This window comes from Seriola dumerili, unplaced genomic scaffold (genome assembly GCF_002260705.1).
Source record: "Seriola dumerili isolate Sdu_G_001 unplaced genomic scaffold, Sdu_1.0 BDQW01000468.1, whole genome shotgun sequence".
Classification (NCBI taxonomy): Eukaryota; Metazoa; Chordata; class Actinopteri; order Carangiformes; family Carangidae; genus Seriola; species Seriola dumerili.
Genome location: NW_019174723.1, coordinates 2,301,127 through 2,316,920, shown reverse-complemented (window position 1 = coordinate 2,316,920; position 15,794 = coordinate 2,301,127). Strand labels below are relative to the sequence as shown.

Sequence of the window (15,794 nt, the reverse complement as noted above, 5' to 3'; positions counted from 1 at the left end):
TGGGAGTCTGAGAATCCTGAAAAGCCTGATGTTGTGAGCAAGCAATTAGACCCACTCAACTCTACAGGTTTTCATTTACGCCTATGTATATCCACAGGAGCCATTTATTTTGGTAAACCACCTCACAGTATTTGAGATGAAACACTAGGATGACACTCTGCCATTCCTCGTACAACTCAGATGTATCATTGTTGTTTAGTAGGCAGTCCAGTTTCTAATTTCACCACAAGCTTTGAAGAGCAATGGGAGGAGCACTGTTTCAAGGCACAATGGGCTTTGAGCCACGCGTATGAGACTTCCTATTATTATATATATAGCCAAGATAATGTAAGTTAAATATGAATAAAAATGATAAAACATACATGTATAAGAATATTCCATATTGCTAAGTATAAAGATATAAAGATGTAAATACCGGTATTTCAAAATGATAAGGAAAACATAGTGAAAAAACGCTCACCAGTTTAGCTGCCGTGCAGTTCATCGGTCTCACATGTTACACATGAGGTGACAGATATGACGTGATGGAGATATATGTTGACAGTGCATTGCACTGCTTCAGCAGGTGCACACTATCTGTTGTATGGCGACATCTAGTGGTTAAACACAAAAAGGTATTCTTACATGGCCCTGAGTGGTTCCGTTTTCCGAGTAAATCAAAAACATCACTGGCTGGCATTAAGTCTGATACTGCAAATAGTGACACAATCTGACTGTCTAAGTGAATTAATGAAATGATGTTCTCAAAGGTGGAAAAACAAGTCAAACTAAGGCTTGTTGCCATGGTGAAAATGCAGTTTCCTCTGTTATAAAACCAAATCTCTACATATTTGAAGGGGCTTCTACAAAAGACACATGTACTTGTGAATGATCAAATTTTTTAAATCAGGGTACATAATAACAAGCAAATATATTAGTTAACAAATGTGGTAAGAAATCATTTACCTGAAATAAATGTGGCTTACTTGTGCAGTGTTCACTTTGTTTAGGACATTGCAACAATGCACCTGACAGGAAGCTACAATAACCACAGTCCACCTCTAGCATTTCCTGAGTCTTTAATATAGTTTCACACTTCAACATGAACATGAAAATACTGTGTCTGATTTTGCTTTTGCATGGTGAGTGAACTATAATTTACATCTTCCATCAATAATAATCTTTTTATTTATCATAAAACTTCTAAAAAGGAAAAAAAGAGAAGAAAAATTATAATGTCTATATAAGGGACCATTTATAGCAAACGTTTGTGTCAATAACATGTAATACTTCAATCATATGTTAGCATCAGTAATATTCTTTTTCTCCAGTTACACGGCAGTAATGATAATATTATATTTGAACACACGTACTGTAGTGAATCAGTGTTTGGTTTGATGTAAGCATATGAATTTTGGAAATGTTTATGTGAGCAAATTTTCTATTCTGACATCACCGTTGTTTCTTTATTTGTGAAAATTACAATTCATCAAAGAAAATGTTTTAACAAACATTTTTTTCACATTTTCTTCCTCTGCCTGTCTTTTAGCAAGTCTCCAGCTCCAGTGTAATAATAGAGAGATTACAGCACATATTGGAGGTGACTTCATTCTTAACTGCAAATATGACACAAACCGATTCAGGTACAGTAAAAAGTACTGGTGCCGAGGAGACAACAAAAACACCTGTGAGATTCTGGTGGACTCAGAACTCGTTGCTAAAACCAGACAGAGGTTTCAAATAATAGACGCAGCAAAAAGAGGGCTGTTTGTCAAAGTCACAAACCTCCAATTTGGTGACACTGGAGTGTACTGGGTTGGGATTGACAAAGTGTATGCCGACATCATGACTATGATTAATATTCATATCACTGAAGGTAAGAAAAAAACCTTTTAAATGATTAGTCTGGAAAATGTATATTACTGTCACAGTATCACTGATATTTATGGACTATGTTTCAAAATTTATTCTTTGACGCTGTCAAGCCAAATGGATTTAAATAGTTTGTTTGCTTCTTTGCTCCAGTTCCAGTATCTAAACCCAGACTTTGGCCCCTGAGCTCTCTGGTGGCCATGCCAACATGCAGGGGGCAGCCAGTGACTGTGCGCTGTGGTTGTACAAAGGGCACTGGCATTCGTTATGCCTGGTATCAACGCACTCACCACGAGGACTTACGTCTTGGCCTGTCATCAGACTTGCACCTACACTGCGGCAATGTGGAGAAGGACAGTGATTATTACTGTATTGGCAGTAATGACATAAGTAGACAGGAGAGCGAGATCCTCTCTGTGCAGGTTCTGATGCCTGCAGACAGCAGCTGCATCTATGTTGTTAATATGCAGGGTAAGAATTGATGGGATGTTGTATTCTCTTTTATAAATATCCAGGCAATAACTGGTAAGTCTTTCCATAAGGTCTGTGTGTGTTATGATGTTTTATTGATACCTTCAAAATGCATCATAACACAGCAATTATACAACAGGTCCTAATGGACACTGCAGGTAAACATTTTAAGATTTGAATACCTCTCCAGATATAGTCTTAAAATCACTTATATTTGCTTTGTTTGCTTTGCCTGCGTTATGCAAGAAAGTGCATGAACACCAAGGTTTCTCTGTTACCACTACGGATGGTGAGTGTGGTTATGGCATGTCATGAACAGCAGTGTTTTTGACAGTTTGCTGTGGGTGTCAAGTTAAGTAAATTTGTACTTACATGAATAAGTGCTTATAGGTGCTTTGATGCAGTCCTTATAGAGATAGTGTGAACAATCTTTTTTTTTTTATAACACCTGTGTCAGTATGAATTATTTTTCCTTCAAGAGACATTGTGATCAGCTTTTTACAAGTTTTATTGTAGAGTTATAAAGGTCAGGGTTAAACACCACAACCTACCTTTATACCTTCAATTTGGCTGTAGAAGGCTTTATACAGGGTGAGCGGAGGATAGAATTGAACAAGTCGTTAAGCCAAAAGAGGTCTCTTTATTCACTGGCACTTGTGTCACTTATGGGTTATCAAAAAAATGTGATGTCTGTGTGTCATTGGTATATGAACATTTTCCAGTTAGTTTTTGCTGTGGCTCTTTCTTCTGTGCCAGCGCAATTGTAGAATTTCCTTTTTTTCTCAAGATTCTGATGTCAGTATCAACACATCTTTGACTACTTCCTTCCCCATTACACCCATAACTTCACTTGCTGCTTAAAATATACTGTCATGACAAGATGATGGAAAAACTTAGGCAACTATAATCACATTTTCCATCTATTAGTTGCAGAAAAGACCTTAATCATTGATATACTTCATCATTATGAGTATTGTTTGTTGTTTTTAAGTATATATTTTATATAGGCTACTGGATTAAAGTCCATGTGTGTCAGAGTTTACTTTGACAACCCCTAGTGGTCATACTTCAAAAAGACACTCTGGGAAACAGCATTACATGCCAGCTTTTTCCCAGTCAGCCTCACAGATGTGACACAGGACACACACACTTATCTCATTTTACTTCTAACTAGATATCATGCCATCAGTTTATATATATTTCAAATATCAAGCATTCTAAATTCTAATCTTCAGGTTGGAATATATAACACATTATAAACATTTACTTTATAGAATGTGCTGATTTTTTTAAAGGTTGTTCTAATATATGTATTTCACAAGGTACAAGCTCATGAAAGAATGGCATTTGAATTGCTTTCTTTGTAATCATCAGGCCAACCCATTTATGACTGTGCTGACGGAAAGAGCACCACCGTGTCCCAAACTCCACCTCTGACCACTTGCCAAGCCACCACCAAAATCCACACTGTCACAGGAAACCAGTCTTTACAGATCAATCAAACTCATCAAAATCTGTTTTTAAACAGGTTAGGCTACACAAAATTTTCTCAATTACCTTGATTGAAATAATAGCGAGAGCTGAAAGGAGACCCATTCATAGATTTATCTATTTAAGTATTACCTTAAAACTTGTCACTAATCAATCCTTTATTTTCTCAGGGCATGGACAGGGGTGCCACTCTGGTATGCACTGCTACGTTGGGGTTCTTTTGCTTCCTTGTTGATATATCTGTGCCTAGTTCTTAAATGTACAAAAACAAGACATTAGAAAACATGTCAAGAGGAAGAGTAAAGTTCATTTCAAGCGAATGCCCAATTTGGCTCAGTGAGCTTCATTTTAGAGTGGTAGTTCTGTGAAAGTCATATCAGCCTCTGTGGCATTTGTTTTGTGGTTTTATTGTCTAGGTCATAATGAGTGTCAGCATGTTTATCATAGGTGTCTTATTGCAGCATTTATCAATACAGCTTTCTTGCAAATGCCACTAACAAAACATGCAAATCATCTCAGCCCCTTCTTCACTAGGCTTTCCATCTCGTTTATTTTAAAATATGAAAAAAAAAGAAAGATCTGTCCCCACATGTTTGAAACCTGTATAGTGAACATTTTAATGGCAGCAGGGAATTATGACAACAGAAGTACTGATAAAAATGGAAAGCAGGCATTGTTCTGTGTTTATTTGTCTTTCCATTCTTTAGTCATACAATAGGAAATTATCAAGCAAGGGAGGTCCTGAAGCACGAAGTCTTTCAGAAGAAAACCAAACCCACAAACCATGAACAACGCAGCCCTTATCTTGATCATGTTCAAACCAACTAGATCTTGATGAAATAAATGCTGTGGTACTGATTTCTAGTATGTTGGCTGTACATGAGTGTGATTTGTGTGTGTGTGTGTGTGTGTGTGTCTATTCAACCACACACACACACACCCACACACACACACCTATACATATACAAATACATATATTTCTCCATTTCTTCCCAGTTGCTGGCATATATTTATGTTTGTACTTGTGGCATTAGCTCACCTGTAGTGGAATAGTGAATGTTTATTTTCTTTGTAAAGCTGATCTTTGTTCCATTGTTGTAGTTTCTATTTAGTGGGTGTAAACCAATTACAGGCACAGGTAGGGCATGGAAATATGATGATGAGTGATGCAAGCCTAACATGAACAAGGATGGTTTCTTCAGATTATGAGGTAATTCAAATACCTCACCCACATACTGGTAACTAATCTCTTTTATAAACAATGAATCAGTGGTAGGCTGTTTCATGGGGAGGAAATATATTGTAGTCTTAGTTATAAGACCAGTTGATAAAAATGTCAAAGGTCGACAGGACTATATAACAGCTCCCAGAAAGTATTAAGTGTTAAGTTATAATGAGTTTAAATGTCAAAATATTTAAAAAATAAAATAAAATAAAACTTTGTATTCCAAAAATGATTCCAACTAAGAAGTGAAATAAAAGGGGAAAAAAATTCCCATGGCTTTTACCATTGTACATTTGGTACTATGGTTTCGACTGTTTTTTTAGTAAAATAATCAGAGAGGATCGTTTTTTTACAAATACCTTTAACTTTTTGCTCAGTAGGAAATGCATCACTTCCATGTTTTGACCCTGCCTGGGTTGGGCCTTTTACATCACTCTCTGTGAATGCTTTGTCTCCATTGTTACCACGGAAATTATGGCAAACGACTGGCCACCAGAAAACAGACAGAGTACACTGTAAAAAGAAATACTCTATATGAGTATTTCTTTTTACAGTTTGTACAATTGCAACAGAAACACATAGGCCTATAACCACACCACAATACACAGATAGCATAAATACATGACATTCACATCAGTCATAACCATGGTTCATGGTTCATGGTTCAAACGAGGTCACATTTTACGGAATAGTCTTCACATTAACTTTAAAGGTAACAAAAAATGATGTTTACACCTTCTGCTTGTCCCCTTGGATTTTATTTACGTTTAGGTCTAATGCTGTGTACTGACAACATACTGACCCAACAGCTCTAAGTAGGTGGGGGGGCAAAAAAGCAAAAAAGGCAGCAATATATACCAAAGGTTTTTGAGAACCTACATACGGTTTCTTAAATCAAGATCCGTGTGCTCTCCTTTCGTCTACATTCAAGTTCCATGGGTTTAGATGGTTACTTAACATGCGATTCCTTTGGACAGATCTGCGTCACCGTTTCTATTTCCCACTTTCCAGAGAAATGGAACGCACCGTAAGGCCACGCCCGCTTCCGACAATAAGTAGCAGCGGTCAAAAAGCAGTTTCACCATTTTGAAAACGGCAGCTGCAATTGTGATTCTTTACGTTTTATTAGGTAAGTTATAATGCTTAAACAAACCGCAGTAACAAAACTAACCGAAAACAGAACGGTGATACCACGCTAACGCGACTCAATCAATGTGTCACTTTCGTTTGTTGATGTTACGTGGGTTGATTGACTAGATCGCATGTATATTCTTGACTTTAATAATGTATTGATTATCAGAGAATTACGACACTAGGTAGAACACAGTTTAATACATTCCCACCACCCCAAGCACCTACTGGTAATTTCGGCATAGATCTTATTCAGATTGTTAAGATAAATCAAGAACTACACCGTTAGCTTTACTGAGACGCGTTACCGCCCCGTGTTTTCTTAGGAAGGAAGACAGAGGCAGCAACACGCATGACATGCTAGTTTTAAGGGCCGACATTTGACTGCTTCATCTGAATTTTTGTATTTTACTTTTTATAAACTTGTACCGAATATCCAGGTCGAAACGGTCGTTACAGACAAGTTGTAAAGTAGCTCGGGAAGATTAGCTGTATAAGCAGTGACACGTTAGCTAGCTAATATCGACATATCTTGAATGGTGTTTGGCTAAATGTTTTCTGATCTACGTGACAAAGGACCATGACAAGGCTAAGCGCATATACCTCCAAAGGTTAGCCAGTGACCAGTTTACAACTAAATATTTGTTATCATTTCTGATATTGGTCATTTTAACCTGAACTGACGTAATGTCGATGATTTAGTAACTGTTACCGATATCTGTTAACGTTTGCTCGATATCTGTAATTCAAGAGCCAGCCTTGTTTGGTTTGAATCATCGCTAAGTTAATACTTAATTTTTTGTACTTTACGTTTTTCTTTACCAGAGAGAGAGAAGTGACTTGTTGACCGATTCCGTGATGGGTGTCACTCACTTCCTTCTACTGAGCACTCTTTGTCTTGCCATTACTGCTCAAGGTGAGTGGCAGTGCGGATAAGCTTATTGTGTTTATAAATGTGATTAGCTACACAAGCTGGTGTTAGGTCTTAAGTTAACGTTCTTTCTCTTTCATTCTACCTCAAGACTGTGGCAAACCTCAGCCAGAAGCCAACATGCATTTGAGGGGAGATAACATTCTTCTAGAAACATTCCCGAATGGGGCTTCAGTTTCTTTTGCCTGTGATGTTGGTTACATGTCTTCACGAGGGTCTCCAACGATTGTTTGTACCGATGGCACATGGAGTACCATTGCGCTCATTTGCCGAAGTGAATATTAGCATTTGATTTTTACATTCACATGTCTAATGGCAGCAATCATTCACTGCCAGTTTTGACAATACTCTCAAAAATCTCATACCAACATAGAAATGAGTGACTGGTATTATCCAGTTTGTCAAGTCATTTGTGAGTATTTTCATCCAATACATTTTGAGGGAGGAATTCAATCCTTATGAGCTTTCTCTTTTTTTCAGAGAGGAACTGTGGCGCTACTGATGAGATTGTCAATGGAGACGTTGAATACCCTGAAGGGACTGAGTTCGGCGCTTTACTCAAGGTTGTCTGCAACACTGGGTTAGTAATAAACCAATTACTAATGGTTTATGTTCAGTTAGTTTTTAAAATACAGTTGTGAGTAGCGTATTTTCATTTAAAAATGTCTGCACCCATTATATTTCCCAGTCAAAAATCAACTTATTCCAGTTGAAGTGGGTGTTCAGTTCGACTTGCTTGTTTTTTAGTGTTGTCATGTGAAATGTAAGTGCAAAATGCAGCTCCTTCTTAAAATTTGATGATGTCTTATTTTTCCCCTTAATTAGTTTCCAGCCAGTTGGTGGCAGTAAGGAAATCCGTTGTGAAGCACAGGGGTGGACTGGCAGGTTGCCTTCATGTGAAGGTTGGTAATCTTAATGTGTTATGCAAGGCACATGACTAACAACAGAAACTGTACATATGACTTTCAAAAATTTTTAAAGAAAGCCTGTTTCCATTCTAATGGATGTCATTTGTACTTTGCAGCGGTGGTTTGTGAACCACCACCTGCGGTGGTGGGTGGCAGATTCAATCCAGTGAAAGATATGTATTCTTATAGAGATGCTATAACATACAGTTGTCAGAAAGATTACACACTCGTGGGACAAAATATCATATCATGTTCAGACAAAGGAATATTAACGCCAGACCCTCCACAATGTGTCAGTAAGTGGGTTTAAATGTGTTTTTATCCCCATCTTTCTCAACGTTTTCCAGTGTAATCTCAATTATGACTGATTCTCTCACCTACTGTGGAGTAGGTTATTTTGAACATCTGTATTAATTTCCAGTTTCTTTTCCAGCAACCGTTTATTGTGAGGAGCCTGATATTAAAAATGCTGTTTGGAGTGGGGGTGCTCGACCCCCTTATAAATACAAATCTTTGGTGATCTACAAGTGCAACAGAGGATTCATCATGGAAGGAGAAGGCAGCCTGACATGTCAAATAGATGGTAAATGGTCACCTGCATTTCCAACATGTAAAGGTAAGTCATAGATGAAGACTACCACTTTACATAGGTCTGCAAAGACAATTTAACCTTTTTTGTTTGAATGTGATATTATACTAATTTCAATACATTCTTACAAGTGGTTAGCTCAATCTGATGATGTTTTTTGCACGGGGTTTTAAAATAAGTAAGGAAGTTGTTAGAACACCACCATTATAAAAATGGTTTCCACCGATTTTTTTTTTTTTTTCACGCTGACTCAAAAGTCTTTTATTCATATTATGAAATAACTACTGATACAATTTAAAACTCCTTGATAATTCCATGAAGTACATTTGAAAGTATTCTCCCATAATCCTCTTTTGGCCAAATCAATTTCACAAGCTCATAAAGAAATGTTGACTTAAGTATAAAGAGAAGATTTGAAGTAGCATTCAGTTATGGACTCAGTCATTTCCACAAGGCTTCAGTGCATAAAAAATCTCTCACAGTTAGATGTATAATTCTGTGCATGTTAAGATGTAGCATAATGACAACTTCTTAAAAAAAAAAAAAAAAAAAGTTTAGGATGTATCATAGCACCGTCAGGAGAATACTGGCTACAGTTTGTTCATGGGAACAAGTTTTAGAAAGGCAATGAGGGCCCAGTCACATAATAACAAGTTTAACACATAACAAATTTGAGCTAGTTTCTACAGCCTCTTAATTATGAATCAATAGATTGCAGTAATTTAAGTGAACTACTGCATGAGCGTGATTTTGACACATTCATGATGTCAGTATCACCATCCTGATTCCTCCTTTTCATGTTTTTTCCAGTCATTCCAACCACAACTAAAGCTACTACTACCACTACTACCACCGCATCCACCACCGCTTCCACCACTACCACCGCTTCCACCGCTACCACCACTAGACCCACCACTCAATCAAAGAAACCAACAGGTAGAATCCATGTTAATGCATAACCACCAGTCCTATAGTGTGCCTGATGAAATTGTGAAATTTGATTGGGCCAAAAAAGCCTTTTTGGGGTGACAGTTGTCGATCCTAGTGATGCTATGTTACAAGTATAAACAAGCCTTCATTTTCTGCTCATATTACTTGCTGTCTGGTAAAACAGGCCTGAGTGATATGACGATGGGTGATATGTCAGAGCTGTTTACAATGACATGAACAGTTGAACACCACTACTGGATTTTTATGATTTTTCTGCATGAATGTAATGAATTATTTAACTGTACCTTGCTTTGTATCTATTGAACTCACTGGATTAGCCGAAATGGACATCTGTTTTCTCTAAACATTGTTCCTTTTTAAAATGGCACTATACCAGATGGATTTTTGTCCATATTTCTCACCCCTAATTTATAATCATTTTATGATTTGCTTCATGAGCAACCGTGATGCGTTTGTGCATATGTTTGTAGTTGGCCAAAGTTTAGTAAAGTTAATTTTTTATATATTCCAGTTTTGACCTTTGCAGGAGGTTGTAACTTGCAGTGTAACGCAATCCAGTTGGCTAAAGGGTCATTCCAACTCAGAATTCAGAACTTTTTCCCCAGTTAATATCATGGATTTTCTAAAAATAAATTATTTGAAAACTTCAATTAAATTGACGAGACCTTGCAAAATCCTATAGCTCTACCCCAAATCCTTTTTTTATTACTTTTTAGCGATTTCATTTTTCTAATTTGTGTGTATTCTTCTAAGCCTCATATGTTGCCTATTTTTCACTGGATTGGCTTGAAATTTGTACTAAACATCCAAAAACCCTACAAGTTTCTCAAAATACTGTGTGTGTAAAGCAAACCCTGTTGTAGTCCAGTCACACACGTCATTAACAGCAGCTCCAACACACTATAGCCATTGCTAAACACCATAATGCCCTTAACCTCAATAACAGCCTTAGTTGTTATGTCTGTGTAAGATACAGTACACAGATTATTATGCCTCCACGCCAGCGACAGCCAGAGCCGAGGTGTATTTTTTTCAGGTTGTGAAAAATTTGGCACAAACATTCACTTGGGCTGAAGGATGAACTGATTAGATTTTGCTGGCTAAAGGTCAAAGTCATGGTGAACTAAGAAACACTGGCGAAACACTTCTTAGCCATTACTCAAGACTTCACACAGACATTATGCCAAAATTTCACACAAACGGTTAATATTTTATATGACTGGACGAACAGGGATGTAACCTGAAACTAGTCTGAGTGGCAGAGGCATGCAACCGCGAGGCAGTAATTCCAGTATTTCTTCTGTACTTCTGTTTCAGATCGTCTTCATCCAACTGACAAACCTACACCCACTGGTAAGTCATCAAAAATAATGTGTTGTATTGGATAAGTTTCTGTCCTCTTCTCTGTCCTCACCTTTTTCTTTTGTTTTCTTTTTTACAGGCAATGGAAGTAACACACACACGGTGGGGATTGTAGTTGGAGTTTTAGTGGCAGGTAAGTTTCAACTTTCATTGAACAGTAGATCAAAAATGTGACGAGATAATGTTGGCCCAAAATAAGATCACGATGTCCTCAGAAGCATGGTTATATAACAGCACACTGAGAGGGCATCATGTTCTTACTTGGATCAACAAATAAGAACAAATTGACACGTTCAGCCATTAGAATATACTTGTGCAGTCATGGCTGGACGTGTCACTTTGTCACTCAACTGTGGTTTGTGTTTTGTACATGAAATCCATTTTGCAGTGGAATGCAATGTATGTATGCATGTATGAGGTTTAAATAATCATTTCTGAACTGCAATAAATTTGCTGCAATGATTTCATAAAGAAAAGCCCTTTGAGACTACCAATCTAACTTTTTTTAATTTCAGGATGTTGTTAAGCACCAGTACATTTGTTGCTTTCATGGTTAATCCTTTTCACATCATTATCTCCATTTTTATTTCCTCATCATACTAGTCTTAGCAGTCGTCGCTGGATGTTACGTATGGTATAGGAAAAAAACGAGGTAAAATGTTTTATTCAACTGTGCAGACTAACCGTCTCAGACTGACCATTAACATTGCTTGATCGCTTTCACAGTTTCTCCAGCCTTTTTGTTTAAGTCTCTGTTTTGTATTTGGTCAACATTTTCAGACTGTCTAACTTTTCTCTCCGTCACGTATTACTAAGTGTTGCATGTTGATGTTGTGTGTGTGAGGCTTTTTGGCTTGAAGGATTTTCTCTACCACAGTATCAACATTATCATTAGGGGACCACTTGTAATAAGCCCTTGAAGTACTCTCCTGCACAGAGCCGCCGGTCACTCAGTGGAAAAACTCTGCCCCAAGTGCTTTATGGAGGTTTTTCTTTATCATGTGTTGACAAATGCAATCAGATGTAGAGGTCAGCCCAGTGCAACATGTAGACAATTACGCATGTTCAAGTATTAACTACTAGGTATGCATTGGTTACATTATCTGATTTCTTTATGCACACCTTTCTAAATATAAATCTCCTATTGTTTTCAAGGACATCACATTCACATAACCAAAAAGGAAACACAGTTATAAAATGACATAGAAATTTAATGTTTCATTTGCATCAGCTGATATGACACACCTACTCCCATGGTAAGGTCTAAAGGGTGACGGGAACACTTGGCAACATATTTTCATTATTATAATTATTATTATTGTTATTATCAGCGTTATTTTTTTGTCAAAACAGATTACGATTAATAATTAGAAACATTGACGTAATTTTGAAACTTGATTGTGCTTCATGGCTTAAACCGAGGCTAGATAATGTCTTTGAAATTATCTTCAGCCACAGCACTGTTCAAAGTACTATCTACAGTTCCTGTTTGCTCATAAAATTTTTCTGTTGGCTTGTTTTAGATCTGCAGAATAGCAAGCAGCAGTTGCCCTTGTGACACATTTGAGGAAATACATTTTAGGAAACGCCTTGTGTTTCCTGTTGGGGCAGAGTTATTTCTGTGTAATGCCTTACAGCTCTATAGGAGAGCATCTTCAAAATCATAATTTTAAATTTTCTACAAAGTTGTGAAGCTTAAAAGTTTCACAACTTTTGGCCCATAACATCAGTCGATGAAGTATGATTATAAAAATGTGACCACATTTGGTGGTATTATAGCCACATAAGAAAAGGCTCTTCAGATGTTTTTTGTTTTGAATGAAAACTGAAGATCCAAATGGTACTATGTGAATTTAAGCTTTTTCCCCTCAGTAATATTTCAAATTCTGGCACACGGGGCCACCTGATACGAATATAAAACAGCTCTTGAACCTTTTGTTTGAGTGTAACGGCAAACTCCGTATGCAGTAATGACTGACTGTGTCCATGATGATACTGTGGTGACCGCTCTCAAAAACAAAGGGGTAGTATTTTGTATCTCAAAGTAACACCCACACAAGTTTGCATATTCTGGCTGTAAAAGATTGATGTGTAGCAGCACACAGGGCTATTGCTTGTGTTTGTATGTGGTATTCTTTTGTATATTCTATATGCTGGCGGGTCAAGAGGGTGTTTGCGTTGACTTCCTTGAGTCCTTCCTGTCTGCTGGGTCATACATGAGCAGTAATGTTGACCAGTCATTATTGGATTACAGCTCTCATGAAAACTATCCCGACAATGTGCCTACAAAAGATGGAGAGGACTTACCACTCTCGGTAAGAAGATGGACCACTAAGCACACTTGAACTCACGTATATGCCAAATGAACAGACAATCATGAGATAAGCAAGAACAATGTGTCACACTGTAGGCAGATATTTCCATAACATTTCATACTTTAAGTAAATGCTTTGCTGTATTGGTGCATTAATTTTTTTTCTCCCACTTCCCCTTATTATCCTGAGCTGCTAACTAACCTGTCTGTTGGACAGGTGGGCAACTGCCTGTGTTACTTCTCCTCAAACCCTTCACAAATAAAGTTTACTAACTTTTCCTCCTTTTCACAGCGCATTAGAAGTTTTAACAATTTGTCTAACAATTGTCATTTACACAAGTTTGCTTTCTGCCTTATTTCCTGCAGTAACTTCCTTGGTTGTCCAGTATTGCTTGGTAGAATAACACCTTGAGAGGAGGAACGCCACCGGACGAAGCATCGAATGTACTTGTGCTCTGCATGAGAGAGGCACAGGTTCATGTAACCACCTGAAGATTAGTTTCTGAATGCAAACAAACCTCAGCAAATTGATCTCAGTTCACAGCTTATACTTCAAGTGGCTCCTTTGATAGGCCATCCTAACTTCCTTTTTTTATAATTCAATCTGGAGGTGTTTAGGATACCTTCCTTTACAACATCACAGTAGTTTTTTCTGTTCTGTGATTATGAAGAAATTAGATTTCATGTTTATCAGAAACTTCATCTTTGCACTATGACTGAGCGCAGCCCACACAGTCTATTATAGCTTCAGCTATGCCAATGCCTTGAAACAGGCAAAATCTGTAAAGAATGTTTTACCATAAATGCAGCCGGTTGAATTGCAGTTTGGTTTTATTTAAAATAAAAAAATGTTTGATCCTTGAAAACACACTGGATATACCCGTAACTATTGATTTATATCAAATATTACACCATTTGTGTAATTGAAATGGTTAATTCCCCAGAAAGAAGATTCTATGTATAAAAGAGGGGCTCCTTGCTGATAAATCTGTTTCCAGTCTTGTAAAATTGACTTTCACTGTTAGAGAGAGAGAGAGAGAGAGAGAGAGAGAGCAGTGGGAACTGTAAAACAGTCCCTAGCATAGTGCCTGACTTAAGACATGTTTCATAAGCCTTAATGCAAATAGCCAAGTGTTTTAGCTTGCATGTCAATTGTTTTTGAATTCCATAAATGTTAACGTACTTGTTGGATTAAATTAAGTAAATTCTTAATTGTGGGCCTAGCTTAGTTTAAGGCCTCTAGTAAATCATTTGATATGTTAAATGTTGGTACATTCTTCAGTGTTTCGACTAGGGTGGGTGCTTTGGTGGGGCAGAGGATAGAGTCACACTGAGCTGAAATGAAATGAGCTTATATTAATTGGATGGATAAATACATAAAATATTTCTACATCTTATTAATTTTTGGAGATCGCCCCAGGGCAGTGGTAGGAGAATACTGTTTATCAGTGCCCTGTAGCTTCACCAAATTCAGTAAATTAATTTCCCCTGAAGAAATTCAATTTTTTTTTTCTAAATGATTGCATGCTTGCATTGTATATTTGTCTGTACCGGTGTCAATTTCGTTTGAATATCTGTTGATCCTTCACTACCCTGAAAGAGGAGTACTTGCAGAGGAATACACAGTTTTTGTCTGTGAGTACATAGAGATGTGATCTCTAAATATTTTTGCACTTGCTTGGCAATTTAACTTAATTTATTAAAATAAAATGAGTCATCTGTGGCAGTTTTTATATCATTTTGAGGTGGGAGTGAAACTGCTTTTATATTTGCACTGTCTTTTGTAATCAGTTCGCTAAATTAAACAGTGGACAATAAAGACTCACCAATGTGTTCATAATATACTTTTAATGTACAGATAAACTATGTCTACACAAGTGTTTTTCATGACTTGCTCTCAAGGAATGGAGCATGAAAAGTTGATGAAACTCATTAAAATACTTGTGCCTATCTGTTCACATATATTCTGTTGTTCCATGTGTTATTATGTACGTTATGCATGCTAGTGAGTGAGAACGGAGCCTATGAAGCGCTCCAGAGAAAACTGCTTGTGCTTTTAATATTCAACAAATATTTCAAACCTAATGTATCACACAATTCCAAATCTAGTTTCTGTAGACCATAGATCATTTTATTCATATTACAGAAGAGCCATCTCATGTACAGAATATATGTGAAGAAGCTTCTCCATACTTTACAGCCATAATGTGTCCACCTTAAAGCCTATACCTGTTAAAATTAAACTTTTGGACATGATTTATTAGTTTTTAAACGGATAGTCCCTGATGTCCCAAGTATTTTAATCATGTTTTAAGAAATAAAACATCTTTTAACACTGAAGATTAAAATGGGAACAGTATAGCTACTGTAAACACAATTGAAATACCAACTGTGGGCACAGAGACCAATCAAAAAAAGAATCCCTCTGATGTGATATTTTATATGACAGTGCCCCCTTGTGGATGTGGTACTGGAAAATTGATCAAGTTGACAGACATCAAGTGGTGGAATGTCATAAGTCACAACTACAATTACTGAAATACAGTACCTGTGTTACCTGTGTACAATTT

At 37.1% G+C, this 15,794-nt stretch overlaps 2 protein-coding genes across 6 annotated transcripts; both read left to right on the top strand.

Moving 5' to 3' along the window:
• Positions 1-1,088: 1,088 nt before the first annotated feature.
• LOC111235108 lies at positions 1,089-4,254 on the top strand. Its single transcript, XM_022763437.1, has 5 exons — positions 1,089-1,121; positions 1,529-1,855; positions 2,005-2,322; positions 3,697-3,850; positions 3,984-4,254. Exons 2-5 carry the CDS (start codon positions 1,825-1,827, stop codon positions 4,090-4,092), a joined length of 612 nt encoding a protein of 203 aa, XP_022619158.1. The 5' UTR covers positions 1,089-1,121; positions 1,529-1,824; the 3' UTR covers positions 4,093-4,254.
• A 2,746-nt stretch (positions 4,255-7,000) lies between these two features.
• On the top strand, positions 7,001-15,186 carry LOC111234927 (C4b-binding protein alpha chain-like). 5 transcript variants are annotated; one of them, XM_022763146.1, is made up of 12 exons: positions 7,001-7,085; positions 7,192-7,374; positions 7,581-7,680; positions 7,926-8,002; positions 8,125-8,304; positions 8,442-8,624; positions 9,408-9,533; positions 10,866-10,901; positions 10,990-11,043; positions 11,514-11,562; positions 13,165-13,225; positions 13,591-15,186. In XM_022763146.1, exons 1-12 carry the CDS (start codon positions 7,028-7,030, stop codon positions 13,591-13,593), a joined length of 1,110 nt encoding a protein of 369 aa, XP_022618867.1. In that variant the 5' UTR covers positions 7,001-7,027; the 3' UTR covers positions 13,594-15,186. The 5 variants fall into 5 exon arrangements, with proteins under 5 accessions (XP_022618867.1, XP_022618871.1, XP_022618868.1 ...); XM_022763150.1 differs by lacking the exon at positions 9,408-9,533; XM_022763147.1 differs by lacking the exon at positions 11,514-11,562.
• Positions 15,187-15,794: the final 608 nt, after the last annotated feature.

What these genes read in the sequence shown, in the direction of transcription:
- LOC111235108 (XM_022763437.1), top strand. Translation starts at nt 1,825, where the DNA reads ATGACTATGATTAATATTCATATCACTGAAG. An exon ending in TAATATTCATATCACTGAAG is followed by an intron (nt 1,856 to 2,004) that starts GTAAGAAAAAAA and finishes TCTTTGCTCCAG; the next exon opens with TTCCAGTATCTAAACCCAGA. An exon ending in CAAAATCTGTTTTTAAACAG is followed by an intron (nt 3,851 to 3,983) that starts GTTAGGCTACAC and finishes TTATTTTCTCAG; the next exon opens with GGCATGGACAGGGGTGCCAC.
- LOC111234927 (XM_022763146.1), top strand. Translation starts at nt 7,028, where the DNA reads ATGGGTGTCACTCACTTCCTTCTACTGAGCACTCTTTGTCTTGCCATT. An exon ending in AGACCCTCCACAATGTGTCA is followed by an intron (nt 8,305 to 8,441) that starts GTAAGTGGGTTT and finishes TTTCTTTTCCAG; the next exon opens with CAACCGTTTATTGTGAGGAG. An exon ending in TGGTATAGGAAAAAAACGAG is followed by an intron (nt 11,563 to 13,164) that starts GTAAAATGTTTT and finishes ATTGGATTACAG; the next exon opens with CTCTCATGAAAACTATCCCG.